General features: G+C 40.5%; 1 protein-coding gene across 7 annotated transcripts in view; it reads left to right on the top strand.

The window, feature by feature from the left end:
• Positions 1-15,958, top strand: part of MYLK (myosin light chain kinase) — a 204,006-nt gene that overhangs the window by 84,232 nt on the left and 103,816 nt on the right. For 6 of the 7 annotated variants that reach the window (XM_050339616.1, XM_050339620.1, XM_050339621.1 and 3 more), the window contains 6 exons: positions 1,624-1,789; positions 4,223-4,388; positions 7,185-7,221; positions 9,120-9,694; positions 11,592-11,795; positions 12,901-13,035. In XM_050339616.1, coding sequence (XP_050195573.1) covers positions 1,624-1,789; positions 4,223-4,388; positions 7,185-7,221; positions 9,120-9,694; positions 11,592-11,795; positions 12,901-13,035 — 1,283 coding nt within the window. The remainder of the gene's footprint in view (positions 1-1,623; positions 1,790-4,222; positions 4,389-7,184; positions 7,222-9,119; positions 9,695-11,591; positions 11,796-12,900; positions 13,036-15,958) is intronic. The other variant, XM_050339617.1, reaches the window with a different exon arrangement.

Raw genomic sequence — 15,958 nt, 5'->3', positions numbered from 1 at the left:
GAAAGGACAATTAATGTTGCTGTTATGTTTTGTTGTACACTCAGACTTTACAAAGCACAGTCCTAATCCAGTGCATTGCACAGGGTCAGAGTGATTGTCCTCATTCTTCGTGCTCCCGTGTTTTGCTCCTGTTAATTAATAACTTCATGGTATGGCAAGGTTATGCCTTACATAAATGTGGAGGGGGGAAAAGTAAAAAAATACACATTTCCATTTGTGCATGTCTAGGAACCAGCCAGAAAGCTGCAGGCCAGCTAGTAGGGGATTTTCTTTTAATGGGTTAGTATGTGTGCACAGATATGTAACTGTAGGAACACCACCTAAAGAGGGTCACTAACAGACTTCTTTAATACACATTTATGCGCTTCTTTAGTGGTACCACGAAGAAGATGACATTACAAGTTGTCAGATTTTCAATTATATGATAAAGTGATTTTCATTTTAGCATATTACAGTCACTCTTTTCTCTCAGTACTTTTTCCTGGTCCTATTGTCCATGTGAACCCTTTCATTATGGTATCATCTCTTACTTAGACACCTCAGGCTGCCTCTGTGGCAACCGTCATGTCTTGGCAGCACCTTGGACTGAGGGGATGAGGTCTCTGTTAGTATCTGACACCTGGTAGGAACGGTGAGGTACTGACACATCTTACTTGCATGTGGCAAAGGGCCATCTGGAAAAGAAGGCCTTGAAAATGGTTCAGTTTGCTTGAAATTAACTGTTAAAAAAAAAAAAAGGAATCACCATCTGCCATCTGCTAATGTGTCTTTGTTGTACCAAGGCTTCAGAGCAAAGAGTGAGTGTGTGCCCGTTGACATTAACAGACCTGAAGTTGCATCTTTTTTATTTTTTCATGCTATAATATTGCTTGATGTTTGATGTTTTATGGTTGTGTAACTGTTTATGGTTTTGGACTGCAGTCACTGATGCCACCCTAGTTTCATTCCACATGTCATTTCCCAGCAGTGCCAACCATGTAAGTAGAGCTGGGCATTTACACTTAACAGTCATTCACCTCAGATGGGTGTACTTTGGTTTTGTGCTCTCTCCATGTTTGCTTTGCAAACACTGCAGCAACGAGATTACAAACAAAATTCTTCCCTAAACCCAAAATATTTAGCAGGACGTGTCGGAATTGTTGCAAAAACAAGGTGCTGATTCATAAATCAGAAATTAATTAATGTGTCACTGCACTCAATAGCAAAACAAATTACATGATAAAAAACAGTGAACAGTGAACAAGTACTCACAAATAATCTATCAGGAGGCAACTAAGAAACAGAAAATGGGAAGAACTAAATACATACAGTGTTTCCTATCATTTGGTTTGCCCAGCTCTGCTTATAAGCAACTGAAAATGTCCCCAAGATCTGTTATGTGTATGATAGATGACAGTACATAGCATAATACTATTTAGTTGCATGAGGAGTCAAGAGCAGTCATTACCAGCATTTCCATTTCTTCCACTGGCCAAAAAATATATTGAGTAACTACAGTCTCGGTTGCCACCAATTATATACCCTTGTTGGCAGACCACTGGCCTAAAATGCTACCTGATGTGTGCTCTAACCACAACAGCTTCCAGTTCTTCTGCAAAACCAGAATGTCAATTGCCTTTCCAGGGGAAGACTTGCTGTTCCATCTGTGGAGCAGAGGCCAAGCATCTGGGGAGAAAGTCCACCCAAGTTTGCTACAAAACCCAGTAGGGTTGTTGTGCGTGAGGGCCAAACAGGCAAATTCTCGTGTAAAATAACAGGACGACCTCAGCCTCAAGTAACTTGGTTTAAGGTAAGATTTCCCACAAAAATTATGTTTTCTTTCTCTTTTGAAATTTTATGACTTGAAAGAATGAAATGCACTTGACACTCCAAATGATCCTGTTGAGAATTTACATACAAGGAGAGCGGTATTCTTCCTCATTTTTTATGCTGAATAAACTCACAAAAGATAATAGTATTCCTTCTCAGTATAAAATTCTCCTTTATCTGTCTCCTTGCTGAAAATATTTGTATCAAAAAAATCATCTGAAAGCACCAAAGAAGATCCAGATTTTCTCCTGGCGTCTTAAGATTTTTGGTGGATGAGGGGAGGAGGAGGGGAAGAAGCCATTAAAAAAACCCAGAAAATTGCTCATAGAACAGGGAAATGCTTCCAAGTCATCGCCTGCTTTGTTCCAGACTTATCCTTGTCTGTAATACAAGAATGCCAGGGTGCATATCTGAAAACAAGCAGCCTCTTGCTGTGGAAGCACTCGCTGACATCTCCTCGAGTTGGCGGCTCCATCTGGAGTCTGCTGCTCCCTCCAGCTGCCGTCAGTTCTCCGGGACCTGCTGGCTCTCAGGCCAGCCTGCAATGCAGCTGCTCCACAACAGCCTGCTTCCAGTCCCACCAGACTCGTTCAGGTTTTCCAGCCAGGCAGCTCCATGCAAAACAGGATTTGTCATTCAGTTCTCTTTGTTCTTCATACATTTTTTGCTGGAGGTTATATTTTACATTTTGGTATTGATTGTCAGCTTCTATAATGTGTTAATGCTATAATCTGGCATTCATTCTCTGATTCAAAGGAGAAGTATGTAAAGTTCTTGTTATTAGCAGTTCTGTTCATATTGATGTCCCTAAAAAACATATTTCAACACTTGCAGGTCTGCATATATTATTCTGTAAAATACTAGAGTTGTGTTGTTTAGAAGTTCAGTAGTGATACCACTGCTGGTCTACAGACACCCAGTCCACTCCTTTGAACTTGCTCTCAGTCCATTGCTTTTGGTTAAACTGGTTTTCTTCACACATTCATAATATTATTTTAGTACATATTTTAAACACTATGAAGTTTTTTCTGTAATCCATATGCTCTTTAAAATGCAAGTGTGTAAGTGCTCTTTATGAGAGCTTTACTGGAAGGTTGTTGTTGTGAATCCTGTTCTTGCATCCCTGTTCATAAGGCATGGATTAACTGGTATTCATGCATGTGCTTTGGCTACCTGTGAACAACCTCAGGCCTACAACTGGTCACGTCATGATGGTGCTGCAGGGTCCTGATGAGTGGTGGGTATTTCAGCTCTGCCTCAGACTCTTGGAAATGAAATTACATGGCTGTTGGACCACATGGCTACTGCAGAGACAACACATGACCACCTTCCTTACAGCATGGAAGCTTTATCAGCAGTTAAAATGGCACTTTTCAGAACTAATGAATAAGCCTTTGTGTAAATGTCTTACTCTGCTTATTGTTTTCTTTCCAATTTTCTTATTTGTTAACTTGCAAAGAACAGAAGCTTCTGTATCATCACCAACCCCCTGATGTGAACTAGTTTTTAATTCCTTTAGGACCTACAGCACCCAGATAGCAACAACTTGATAGAACTCGAGAATGACAGTGTCTGTAAACAATGTAATGTTCCCCGAATATTTACAGACCTAAGCCCTACAAACTGTAGATTTGTTTGCTTTCCCCTCCTAAAATTAGGATGGGAAAACCCGTGGTGCCTGATATCAAGACACTCCTCCTTAATGGCTGGTGCTGAAGCAGAACCACTGATTTGCTCACAAAGGAGATATTGGTCAATTGTTATGTAGAATGTGAAGGGAAAAACTGTCATTCTGATCACCTTCTCTGTGTAACAGAGAGCACAGAACTACACTCATTTATTCCTGTCTCAAAGCCCTATCTTTGGATATAACTCTAGCGTAGCACTGCAGAGGAGCTGTGTTGCAGCAATGCATCTCTTAGTATACCTAGAACTTTCTGCCACCTCCACCTGGCCACGGATGAGATCTTCTTATGCAGAATGTTTTTGCAGTTTCTGAAGTGATACAGTTTAAAAGAGCTATCAAGGGATAAAGAACTACTCTGCAACTTGGAAGCTTTTATTTATAAGCATTTGATTCTTTTATTAAAAGATGTTTGACTTCCTGGAACAAGCATGAACAGAAAAAAACTGGTGTGAGCCCACATACAGTGAAAAGAATTTTTTCTAGGAATATCGGTATAATAAATAATGAAAGGCCAAAACTAAACTGAGTGGATGACAGAGGGAAAAAACAGCCTCCTGCAGACATGACTTACAGAGTTTTGGACACAGTTTTTTGTTTATACCATATGAGTATTATTCATAGAAGGAATTTGGCTAAAAGGTAGGAGAAAGGCATTTTGACTTGCTTTTTGCTCCCCTTCTCTTAACAATAGCTATCTGTCTCATGGGTGTCTTGTGACATTTGCAGGGTGATACTCAGTTGCAGCAAAACGAGCGTTTCAACATGTACGAGAAAACAGGCATCCAGTTCCTGGAAATCCAAAATGTTCAGCTTGCTGATTCAGGAATTTACACGTGCACAGTGGTAAACAGCGCTGGGAAGGCATCTGTGTCTGCAGAGCTCACCGTGCAAGGTACAGCAAAGAGTTGGCAGGAGAGAGAAAAGTGAACAACAGACCTTCCTTTAAAATATTTCTGGTTGTGTTCTCAGCATATCCACAAGAAACACTCACTTTTTTGCCATTGTCTTCCTCTTTCTCTCTTCCTTAAATGATACTGTGATAGCCTGGAATGTGCTGCAGCTGTAAACATTGTGTGGGTTCAGTGGAAAAAAAGGCTATTGAAGTGCTTTGTAACGACTTCCTTTAAAACCAAGTTTTCACTTTTACTGTGATTATTACTTTTATATATTTTGAACATAGATTTTAATTTCAGCAAATGGAAGCCTTTCACTTGTCATTGTAATCAGTAATTAATTTTGTACTTCTTGAATACTAGCACCAGATGCACATTTATACCAACTCCCTTTTGGGAAAAAAAAATTATATTTGTAGAGCTAGGGAAGTAAAGTAAAGGATCATAACTCTAAACCATAAAGAACAGCTTAATGAGATTAAAATTTAGGCTTCTCAAGTCCCAGCCCCACCTATTTCACTGCTTGTAAAGGAAACAAATGTCTTTGCAGAAATACTTTAGGTTGTTCTATTCTATGTATGCATTGTCATATACAGTTCATTTTGCAGTTTGGTACTTCTTAGGGTGCCCTTTGCAATAGCCTCAAAATACAGCCTTCAGCAGCCACACTAAAGAGAATTTCTTCAGTCTGTGGGTAAGCAGTCACTGGACCCAATTAAATAATCCAATCAACAGCTGCTGGCTTCAGCTGCAGTCATGAGATCAGTGGGGTCATTTTTTGTTGCAAGATTTATAGGTTCACATCAGTGCTGACACTCTGTAAGGTATCAATAATATGAAAAACAAGGGGATTTACATTTGGGATGCTCAGAACCACAACTAACCTTTACACAACTTAAAGCTGTACTTTTTATCTGTAGGTTCCAATCTGATGAAGGCATTGTAGAAGAAGCTTCTGCAGTTTGCCTGTTCAACAGAGCTTTTATAGAAAAGGCTGGGTTTTTTCAATAGGTCTCTTTTTCTAAACATGAAACCCTATCCTTAATTGCTCCCCCTGAAGTGGTGAGCTTTCTGTTCTGTGATGGGTACATCTGCCTTGAGAGATGATGCGGAACTGGGGTCACAAAGTCACTTGTGGTGTATGTTTGCTTCAGATGCTGACCACATCTCTCAATAATGTGGGCATTCTTTCTTGGATTAGTACAGGTCAGTACAAAGGGCACTCTTTTGCAACGTCCTTGACTAATTGGATGATTCCACTTACCTAACCACAATATATAATACCTAATTCTTTCATTATCAATTAAATCAGGTCGTCAGGGTTGCTGCAAGATGCTGACAGACAGTCAAGAAGCTCAGATTTACTACATTTTCTTTCAAATCCATGCAATCTCACATAGAGATATTTTTGCTGCAATAGCTACATTTTTTCCCAAGTTCCCAGAGAGAAAGGTAGAGGGGGAGGAGGAAAATAGTTTTTTTAAATGACAGGGTTGCATGTTCTTGTCTTGTTTGCAACCAGTAGTTATTCAGCTTCCTCTTCTACATTTATCCAGTCTCTTTTCAAGCTTTATTTTTTAAATATCTGCTACTGTTTATTGACAGGTTTATTGAAGTGAGGTCAATGGGTTACTTCCCTTTCTCACTGCAACATTTGTTCGGGTATAAATAGATTCTTTTGGTCACTTTGAATGATATGGCAAGTCCAAGCATTTAGATGTGGATTTTTGCTTGCAAAAATCAGTGTAGATCAGGGCATCATCCATCATATGATTTTGTCTTTTCCCTGAGGCAGAGACTCTGAAAGCATTTTTATGGAGTGCTTATTGTTGACTTGAAAAATTCGTTATTTTGCAAATTAATTATTACATGTATTTCTACTTTAGTTTGTAGTCTCACAGCTGACAACAGCATAGGTGCAACTTTGATCTGACCAGGAGAAAATAAATTTCATCCTGAAGTGTTGATTAGGGGGAAATGGAGAGATGTGGTTGGTATTTGACCTGGAATGGTATTTCTCTCCTCACAACTATTTATTATCTCATGCTGCCCCCAAGAGAAACAAATACTGTCAAGGTTTGGGAAAATGCCTGGAGGATTGCATACTGAGGGACTGACTGTGAGCCAATATGTGCTCAGTTTTATCAGTGCAGCTGATGAGCCACCTTGGCAAATCAGTGTAGCTCAGCCACACTCCCAGATTTCCTGGTGGTGTTGCAAAGTGAAGAAATGCGAGGCATTAATTTTTGTGTTATTCATGGTGAACATAATACTTGCTATGCAGCAAATGAGTTGGTGAATGTTCACAGCTGGGCCCGTGTTTTGGGAGGATTTACTACTGTTAGTTTGGTTTTGTGTTTTAGCCAGAGGACAGCTGCAGTTTGGCTGGGAGAGTGCTCAGGTGTAGAACTGATCGAGGGTTTGTCTTCCTCCACTTCTACAAACTCTGCAAAGTTATCGTAAGATTTGATGAGCTGCCTCCCAGCTGGAATCTCTTCCTTACTTCTCTCTCCCAGCACAGAGCTTTTGAGGCTCACAGAACCTTCAGCTCTCAAGGGACTTGAGATCACGACCCAGAAATGTCTCAAAATGGACCAAGACCTCTTTGTGTTTCAGCTGAGCAGCTCAGCTTGCTGCTGTCCAGATCAGTTGCAGTGTGTTGATAGTCAATCGTGACTTCATTGGATTGCAAATGAAGGTTCTTGAGTATATTCTTTGCTTAAAATCTTTCAAATGTATGGAATTATGTACAGTATTACATGTATAAGTTACCTGTTTCTTCTTTTCTATTTGAGGTCCAGATAAGACTGACACATACGCTCAGCCACCATGGTATGTTTTTACTGCAGTACTTTCTCAGAATATTTAATTGCAGTGCATTAATTTTGACATTTATTGCATGAGCTTCCCTCACAAAGTGATAAATGCTTTTGGATCAGACTGTATTTGGAAGTTAGGAAATGTTTACTTGGAATGAAGTTCTCTTTTACTGCCAAATTCAGCTGTCCTGGTAGACTCCTATGAAACAGTTGGTGGAACTGGTGGCAACATTATGAAGTACAGAGTTCTGGTCTGGTCCAGGAAAGCAGGATTCAGATGGTTTTATGCTCACTGCTCCCATCTAGTCAAATAGTTATATAATCTCGAAAAAAACCCAAGCCTGTGAGGAGAAATTATATGCTGTACCAGAGGGTCGAATTTCCCTTTAGAAGTCAAAAACCTGAGTGAATCTTGTCAGTACTGAGCTGGCTGCTCTTTGCTGTCATAAGCAAAATGTGGTATGGCCACGGTCTGTGCTGTTGTCCAAAAATACATACAAAAGTATGGGTAAAGTAGAAAGAAAAAAAATAGTATTTTAGGGATTTATCAAGATTTTTAAAGTGAAATTACTATATTATTTTTTTTAATGGTTTTTTTACTTTTCTTCATGAATAGAAAATGCAGGAATGAAATGCTCTAAGCTGTCTGTGTAGGACACTTTCATGAAGGCCAGTTGCTTTGCAGTCTTCAGGATGTTAAATCTGTCCTTACATGCCCTGAATGAGATTTGAAAATGGCATATTCATGTTGTCCTAACTCCATGGCTGCTGCAAAGTGCTGAAAAGGAACTGAAAATGCTGTGCTACCCTGTTTTTCAGATCTGTGTGATTTTTAGGAACATACTTGAAAGCAAGTTCAGTGTAAATGAAACTGTGCAGCTCTAAAGGCAGAACTCCTCATGTACTGCATTCACCAGAGTAGTTCTGCATACTCCATGCTTTATTCACATAAAAAAAAAAAAGAGATATTTTGTAAAATGTAAAAATGTTACATTTGTAACTGCAAATCTCTAGTACATCTAACTCTGGCTGAAGAAAGTGCCACAATAAATATCCCAAGTCTCCCTAAAAGAATAAGTTAATGGCAATAAGAACAGAAAGCTAGAGCTGTGCTAGAAATTGCTTCCCTTATTTCAAAGGGAAGTGTTCCAATTCTGCCTTGGAATAATACTTTGGAAATGTGAGACACAGACACAGTGCCCTACAGGTAATAGCTTAGTGGTCAGGGCAATCGACTTCAGTGAAGGAAGCTTAGATTAAAGACCCCAATTAGTCATCTAATGTTGTGTCCCCAAAGTACTGAGAAGATCCATCACAGTTCTGAGAAACTCCACCTAATAAATACATAGCTGACATTGCTATGTCCAGCCAATTCTTTTATTTTTAATTTGCCAAAACCCCCTCTCCCTCCTCTAGGCTCTAGTCAAGTTTCCTATCAGTCCTCTTTTAAAATCACCTAAATTACAAGACACCATAATTAGAAATAGTAAATTTGCTGCACAATTTACATTTTCTTTTCCCTTGAGGGAACTATTTTATGTGGTATTTCATCTATAATTATACCTGACCTCAATTTAAGAAAGCATGAAGTAGTGTTACATCATGGTCATTCAGGGTCTTGTGTAATTGCTCCCCCTCTAGAGCAGTGTGTGAAAGGTTAGTGTCTGACTCACAAAACATGTAGAACTTGAGCAGTGGATCTGTATCCAGCAATTCCTCAGCTGACACAATGTCTGAGCCCTGATTGCATTTTATGAAGCTTTTCACTCCACTTCTTTTATCCATGTCCATCTGTGTGAAAGGCTAATCATTTCACCTTCTTGCTAAGGGCTTGTACATTTATATAATTGCTGATAATAACTAGTCTTTTACACAATGTCATATATCTGTAAACTTCTCATTTTCCTTCAGCATGCCATCAAAACCAGCCACACTTGCTGTTAAAACTGTTGAAAACTCAGAATTCAAACAGTCAACCAGCAATGGGATTGCTAAAGAGCTGAAATCCAGCAGCACAGAACTCGTGGTTGATACCAAAGACAGGGTCTCAGCAAAGAAAGAGTCCTTTTACTTCACCAGAGAAGCCAAAGACAGTAAGCAGGGACAGCACCAAGAAGCCAATGCAGTGTCTCCTCAAGAACACAAAGAAGCAAAAAAGGGACCTCCGGTCTTGCAGAAAACTTCAAGCACCATCACACTACAAGCTGTTAAACTGCACCCAGAGCCAAAGGCAGAACCCCAGGCCACTTCCATCAGACAGGGTGAAGACAGGAAAAGGGCTGTGCAGCTCCTGATGTCAGCTCAACAAACTCCACCTCTGACAAGGCAAGCCAGTCCAAGGAGTAGAGAAGCAGAAAACAGGTCTGGAGCCCAGAAGGCTCTAACGGAGGAGAAGAGGGAGCCTCTGGGAATTCTGCCTCGGTTTGAGAGCCATCCACAGAACCTGGAAGCATCAGAAGGCCAGGAGATTAGATTCAAGAGCAAAGGTAAAGGGATGAAAGTTATCAGAGCCCCTGGTTTAGTCAGGTTCCCCGTCTGTGTGTGGAAATGCGAAGCAATTCCTTTCTTAGCAAGTCCTCCTCCTAAAGCCTGTTGGAAAGAGATGCAGAATCCAATGCTATTTCCACAATACTTGTCTTAATGAAATTTTCAAACCATCCCATACCACAGTGTCCATCTCCTCTCTCATAGGGGTTTTCCCCAGATACAACCATTGCTGCTCTTTCTAGGAGGCAGTTTTAGGCCCTCTTATATGAAGGTGCAAGAGAGAAAATGGATGGTACAGTTTCCAGAACTGTAATTAGTTATATTGCCCTTGAGCAAAAGAAATTATCAGATAAGGAAATACAATCAGTCACTGCATTTCCCTTGTGGTATCTAATTTTACATCTCATATTTGGTCAACCTGATGTGAGTGCTCCCAAACAGCTGAAATGATAAAGTCAGAATTAAAAGGGAGATTTAGAGTTTGCTCCAGAAAATTTGAACGGGTTTTAACCTCTCAGAAGAGTAACAAGAGCTGCATTTTGCGGAATATGGGGAGTAGAGCTGGAACACATCTCTTTTTTTCTTCATTCCAATTTTAGTAGAAAATAGTTTGGAAGCATTTTTCTGCTATTTTTTTTTTTAAGTTATATTCACACTTTAAACTGTTCCCACAAGTGAGAGAGAAATTGGATTTTATGTCTCTGGAGGGAAAAAAAAAATCACTAAAACAACCATGGTAATTTATTTCATTTTCTGATAGTTCTTGCCCCATGAGTATAGAATACAATTTATATCAGAAGCTCAGAGAGTAAGGAGGGGAAGATCATGGCAACTTTTGAATAGTTTTTTTTTCAGGTACATTAGTACTAGAAACATTAATTGTTTTCTTCAGAGCATCTCAAACACTTTGCAAGCTTTAACTAATCCCTGATCCTGTTAGGTAGCAAATGTACTCCCTATTGTAGAGAAAGAAGGAGATCAATCAGTTTTTATTGAAGCCAGTGAATGCCTTTTCATTTGGCTTTGGACCCAAAGCACAAAATAATTATGTGCAAGGGCAAGGTGTCTGCAGGGAGTTACAGTGGAACATCACTAATGGACTTTAATGAGGAATCCAAGAAACTCTCCTGTGAATCCTCTCTGCAGGTAAGGATCAGGGTTGCTTTCACAGGCTCTCCTGCCTGCTCATGCAGGACCACCTAAAGCAGGTGTTCCAGGACTATATCCAAGGTAACTTCTGAGTATCTCTGGGGCAGGAAACTCCACAACCTCTCTGGGCAACCTATGCCAATGTTAGTAACCCTTGCAGTAAAGATGTGTTTATGTTTACACAAAACCTTCTGTGTTTCAGTTTGTGCTCATTGCCTCTGGTGCTGTCACTGGACACCACTGAAAATTGCCTGGCTACATTTTCTTTACACTCTCTCTTCAGATATTTATATACATTAATTAGATTCCCCTTGAGCCTTCTCTTCTCCAGGCTGAGAAGCCCTAGAATAAATAACCTCAGCAGTAGTGTTGTGGATTGCAGAGTACTGGTAGATGCTCAGAGAAACCAACTTAGTAAGGTAGGAAGGAATGGGGAGCAGTTTCTCTCTTTCTCCTCTGATACCTCATCACACCCATTTTGTCTGTGACTTTTAGAAGAACAATTTTCAGCTAGCTCATTTTCAGATAAAATAACAAATAGTTGTTATTTTAAAAGATGGACTGGCCAAGAGATTTTAGAAGATCAGGGACATCAAAATGTCTTTTTTACAATAGTTCTGTGTATTGTCCATTAGGGTTTCCATAATTATGTATGTGTAAGTTGTACCTAATTCACACTACAGTAAATAATGGAATTACACTAAGGGGAATACCTGTTCATAAAAATCCAAATGCCTGATTGTCTAGTTTCAGGGAAACCAAAACCAGATGTGCAGTGGTTCAAAGAAGGTCGACCTATTAAAGCTGGAGAAGATGTTCAAATATATGAAGAAGATGGGATTCATTGCCTGTGGTTAAAGAGAGCCTGTTTGAGGGACAGTGGATCCTACAGCTGTACAGCTGTCAACCCCAAAGGCCAGACTTCCACCAGCTGGTTGTTAACTGTCAGGAGTAAGTAGCTCTCGTGAGCCCATCTACACTTTGAAAACTGTGGCTGGGCTTTTTTAGGCTGTCAGAGGGTGGTGACCACATAATTTTTATTTGACTTCTCAATGCAGGTTGATCCAGACTCCTACCTCTGTGAGTAATGTGGTGTGGGACAGCTGGCAAGCCGCTCTTTGCATCAGTTTCCCTTCTGACTTATCATTGTTTTTTGTTTGTATAGCTAAAACCATCTTAATGATTGTTTTGTACCAAGGGAGGCCTTTTCTTTACTCAGTTTTTCTATTAATGCTTGTATTTAATTCAGGTTGTCAAAGATTTTGTTGTTCTGCATTTAGTTCTTTTGAAGTTGCTTAGCATTTCTATAGAACACTGAAAATTTGAAATGCTTTTCAAGCACAAAACAATCCTGTGCAGCAAAGCTAATAAGAAGAAAAGGGAAGGAATGAGAATTGCATTTTGCTAAATGCAAGCACACGTCCCAGTGACAAATTATTTTCAGCTTGAAGGCACTGTCTTCCTGGTCTGGTTGAAAAATTTGTTGGCCTCTAGCAATTCCTGTCCTCAATTCTAATGTTTACACCTGGTTTTAGGTTTTGTGCTGGGTCTATGATCATGTTTATGCAGCATTTTGCTGTGCCTGAAGTTAAACTAGAATACCGAAGACATTCTCTTTCTGTCCCATGAGAGACATATAAACTGCATCCTTAAGTCTCCCTGTTTCTCACTGCCAGCCAGGGGAGATTTGGGAGAAGGACTGGGAGAAGACAGACAAGAGGAGAGGAGAATTATCTTTCCTGTTCTTTGTGCTGAGCTCTCTGGCAATATGCTGCATACACTTCTAGTGATTGGATGCAAATGGTGGATTCTGGCATAGAAAACCACGACCTAAGACAGAGCTTGAGGGCTGCCAATGCCTGCCTTGTGGACAATAGAAAAACCCCTTCTTTATACCAGTCCACTGCTCAAAATGATTCCTCTGCCTCAATAAAACATTTCACCGTGGTTAGCCCAGCCATGTCACCTGAGCACACCTAGAAAAGGTCACCTAGAAGTGATAAACCTGAATTCGTCAATTTGGCTTAAAGGCACTGTTTTCATTTTGGTTTTAAAGGGCCTAAAGTTGAAGAGGTTGCTCCATGCTTTTCCAGCGTCTTGAGAGGCTGCACAGTGAGTGAAGGGCAGGACTTTGTGCTGCAGTGCTGTGTGGGAGGGGTCCCTGTGCCCCACATCACGTGGCTTCTCAATGGTAAGGAATCCCCTGCTCTGCTACACCTGACACCCACAGGCTCTGAAGAATGCACAGAGCGCTCTAAATCACCCTAACACAACCCCTAACACAACACCCTGGGGCACCTGAAGAGAATTTACGGGCTTATTTAAGGGTGGTAGGAGCAGGTTCTGCCTTGCCGCAGTTCCGCGGTGTGCCCAGCAGGGAGCGCTGGTGGCCAGGCTGTGCCCAGGTGGGTTTTACCTGGGCCGTGTCTGACAGCCCCGTGTGACACTTCTGTGCTGCTCCTGGCGACAGGGCTGTGCCCAGGTGAGTGTCCCGGGCCGTGTCCAACAGCCCCTCACTGAGTGTGACACTGCCGTGCTGCTGCTGGCGACAGGGCTGTGCCAGGTGAGTGTCCCGGGCCGTGTCAGACAGCCCCTCACTGCGTGTGACACTTCCGTGCTGCTCCTGGCGACAGGGCTGTGCCAGGTGAGTGTCCCGGGCCGTGTCAGACAGCCCCTCGCCGTGTGTGACACTTCTGTGCTGAGTCCTGTGCTGCCATCACGCCTTTGGCATGAGCTTCTCCTCTGAGCATAACAGGTTGGCATTGCGATCCTGCAGGGGCAATAACTTCTAAATAGCATCTCTCTCTTTACAGTAGGAAGGAAACCAATGCCTGATTCCAGCCTTCCATCAGCTGGGCAGGTTATAATGGGTATCAGCAGTTACGTTCCCGAGATCTTGAAACCACAGCTCTTCTGGTTGCTTCTCCGCTCGAAATATGTTCCTTGAGATCCTAATGTTTGCCTAAAGCTGACTAAAAAAAGAAATTGAAAAGTAAAATATTTTTTACTTTTATCAGACTATGTAATCACCTACCCTGCCCTCATTACACAATTGAACAGTCAAGTTTTCTTAATTTTCCTCTTAATAGCAGAGCTAGGCCCAAACATCAGCATTTTGCTTAGATTCCAAATGATTTCAGAGATCCAGGCCCTACATGCTTTGGCTAAGGTTTCTTTCCATTTAAAGCCACATCTATTAAACACTAGACAAATTTATGCAGCTTAACCCTTGATCACCTCTTTTACTCCTGAAGTGCAATTGAGGTTTTTGCAGGTTTTTCTCAGGCTATCTATTTTTGTTGTGTGTGTGTGTGATTATAAATAAAGAATAGTGTACCTTGCCATAAGGATGTTTCCTCCAAGATTATTTTAGAATTAATTATTTGCACATGATCTCTATTTTTCTTTAGTCATTCAGAGTAGGTGGGATAACTGAAAAGGTGGCAGGGCAAATGAACCACGACCTTGAGGTTGGTATGTTCCCACAGTGTGGTCTGTTCACCTTCCTAATAACCCCATGTCTAGAATAGAAAGGGCAATGCTTTATTTACAACACGAAACATGTGAGTAAAGGTTCTGACTCTCTCCCACTGGACAAAATTTGTTTCTCTGTCTGAAGGTTACTCTCAAGTGCCTCCTTTGCAGATGTGAGTAGAATCATTGCTGGGCTATGCAAGAATTGTCTTGCAGCTCAGGGTCAGTCATTTCATCTTTATAAAAGAGTGTCCTTGGTCATAAAGTGTTTCCTCAGTCATTGAATGATATACTTAGTTATCTTCACATACAGAGCATCTTCCTGTCTCAGATGACTGACTTTGGGTTGATTCTCAAATGAGTTACAGTTCATCAGGCATAGAAACAGAGTCTCCGTTTATGAAACCATGTTCTGCTGTGCTAACTAGGAGACTGTTGTCTCCTGGAAAATACAGCTTAGAGATAAATAAGCAGCATGTTTCTGTGATGCACTGTGCCCCTTTACCTTTTTTCAGGATGTTTGTTCTACACTGACCTTTCTTCTCACTGATCTAATGTAAGTCTGCCACTGTTAAGGTATGACCATGTTTATATTGCATCCAAGCTTCTAACTGCAGGTGGATTGATATCACCAGGAGGCAAATGCAGGTGGATTTTTTTTTTTTTAGTTAGTTGGATTTCAAACCATCAGGGTTCTCTAAAAATTTAGTGTCTTAGCTCTGCTTTCTTAAAGCAAAAGGCAGTGATGAGTCTGAGTAACAGGAGTACAAGAAACTATCATAGTAATAAAAATCAGGGACATCATATATTATTCTAAAGACAGAAGCACATGACTTTCATTCCAGGCTCCTAAAACATATCACTATAGTTTAATGCTTTTCTGTCTTGCATCTGATTGTGAGACATAACTGTTTATATACCATTTTGATACAAATTTGAATTGATTATAAACGGTTGTTTAATGTTGATAATTCCATGTACACTCCTAGAATCATTATTTTACTTAAGAATCAAATTGGCTGTTTGGATATCCATTTGAATGCAAACATTTCCTTCCTGTCTACCAGCTAGTTGGACACTACAAATTTCTTATATTTATATCCATGATCAAATAAAGGAGAAAGTTGTGTGTCTGGTCCTGAAATATTACTCCGAGCAGACATAACAGTGGTTTTTTGGTGAAGTCTTTCATCAACTGACCATATGAAGAAAACAGTATATTCACAGTATATAATTTGAGGCAGGCAGACAAATTTTGTTTTTAAAAAAGATGTGTCAGCATCTGCTGTCCATATTTGGAATGTAAAGGTTCAAAACACAGCACTTGTGCAGAACTCCATAGAAATAAAAATCATATGGGACAGGATGGTAAAGTTCACTAGAAAATATCAAATGCAAATTATCTCCGAAGCATGACAGCGATCACAAGCCAGAATTAATTTTTGAGCAGGATTGTGAGGAAAGGATGTATATCTCGGTGAAATAATGCATGCAAAGGCCAAGTCATCAAATCAGAAGAAACCCAAACAGAAGGCTGCTCTGAGAAACAAATAGGGGAAAAAAAAAGAAGTACAAAAGCAGAACAGTCTCCCTTCCGGGCTGGCTATCCCTTGGTACTGAACAGCCTGCATGGTGTCCAC

The sequence above is a fragment of the Myiozetetes cayanensis genome, unplaced genomic scaffold (genome assembly GCF_022539395.1).
Source record: "Myiozetetes cayanensis isolate MyiCay16 unplaced genomic scaffold, myiCay2020 scf9, whole genome shotgun sequence".
NCBI lineage: Eukaryota > Metazoa > Chordata > Aves > Passeriformes > Tyrannidae > Myiozetetes > Myiozetetes cayanensis.
Note: the sequence above shows the minus strand (reverse complement) of the source record. Positions and strands in the feature narration are given on the sequence as shown.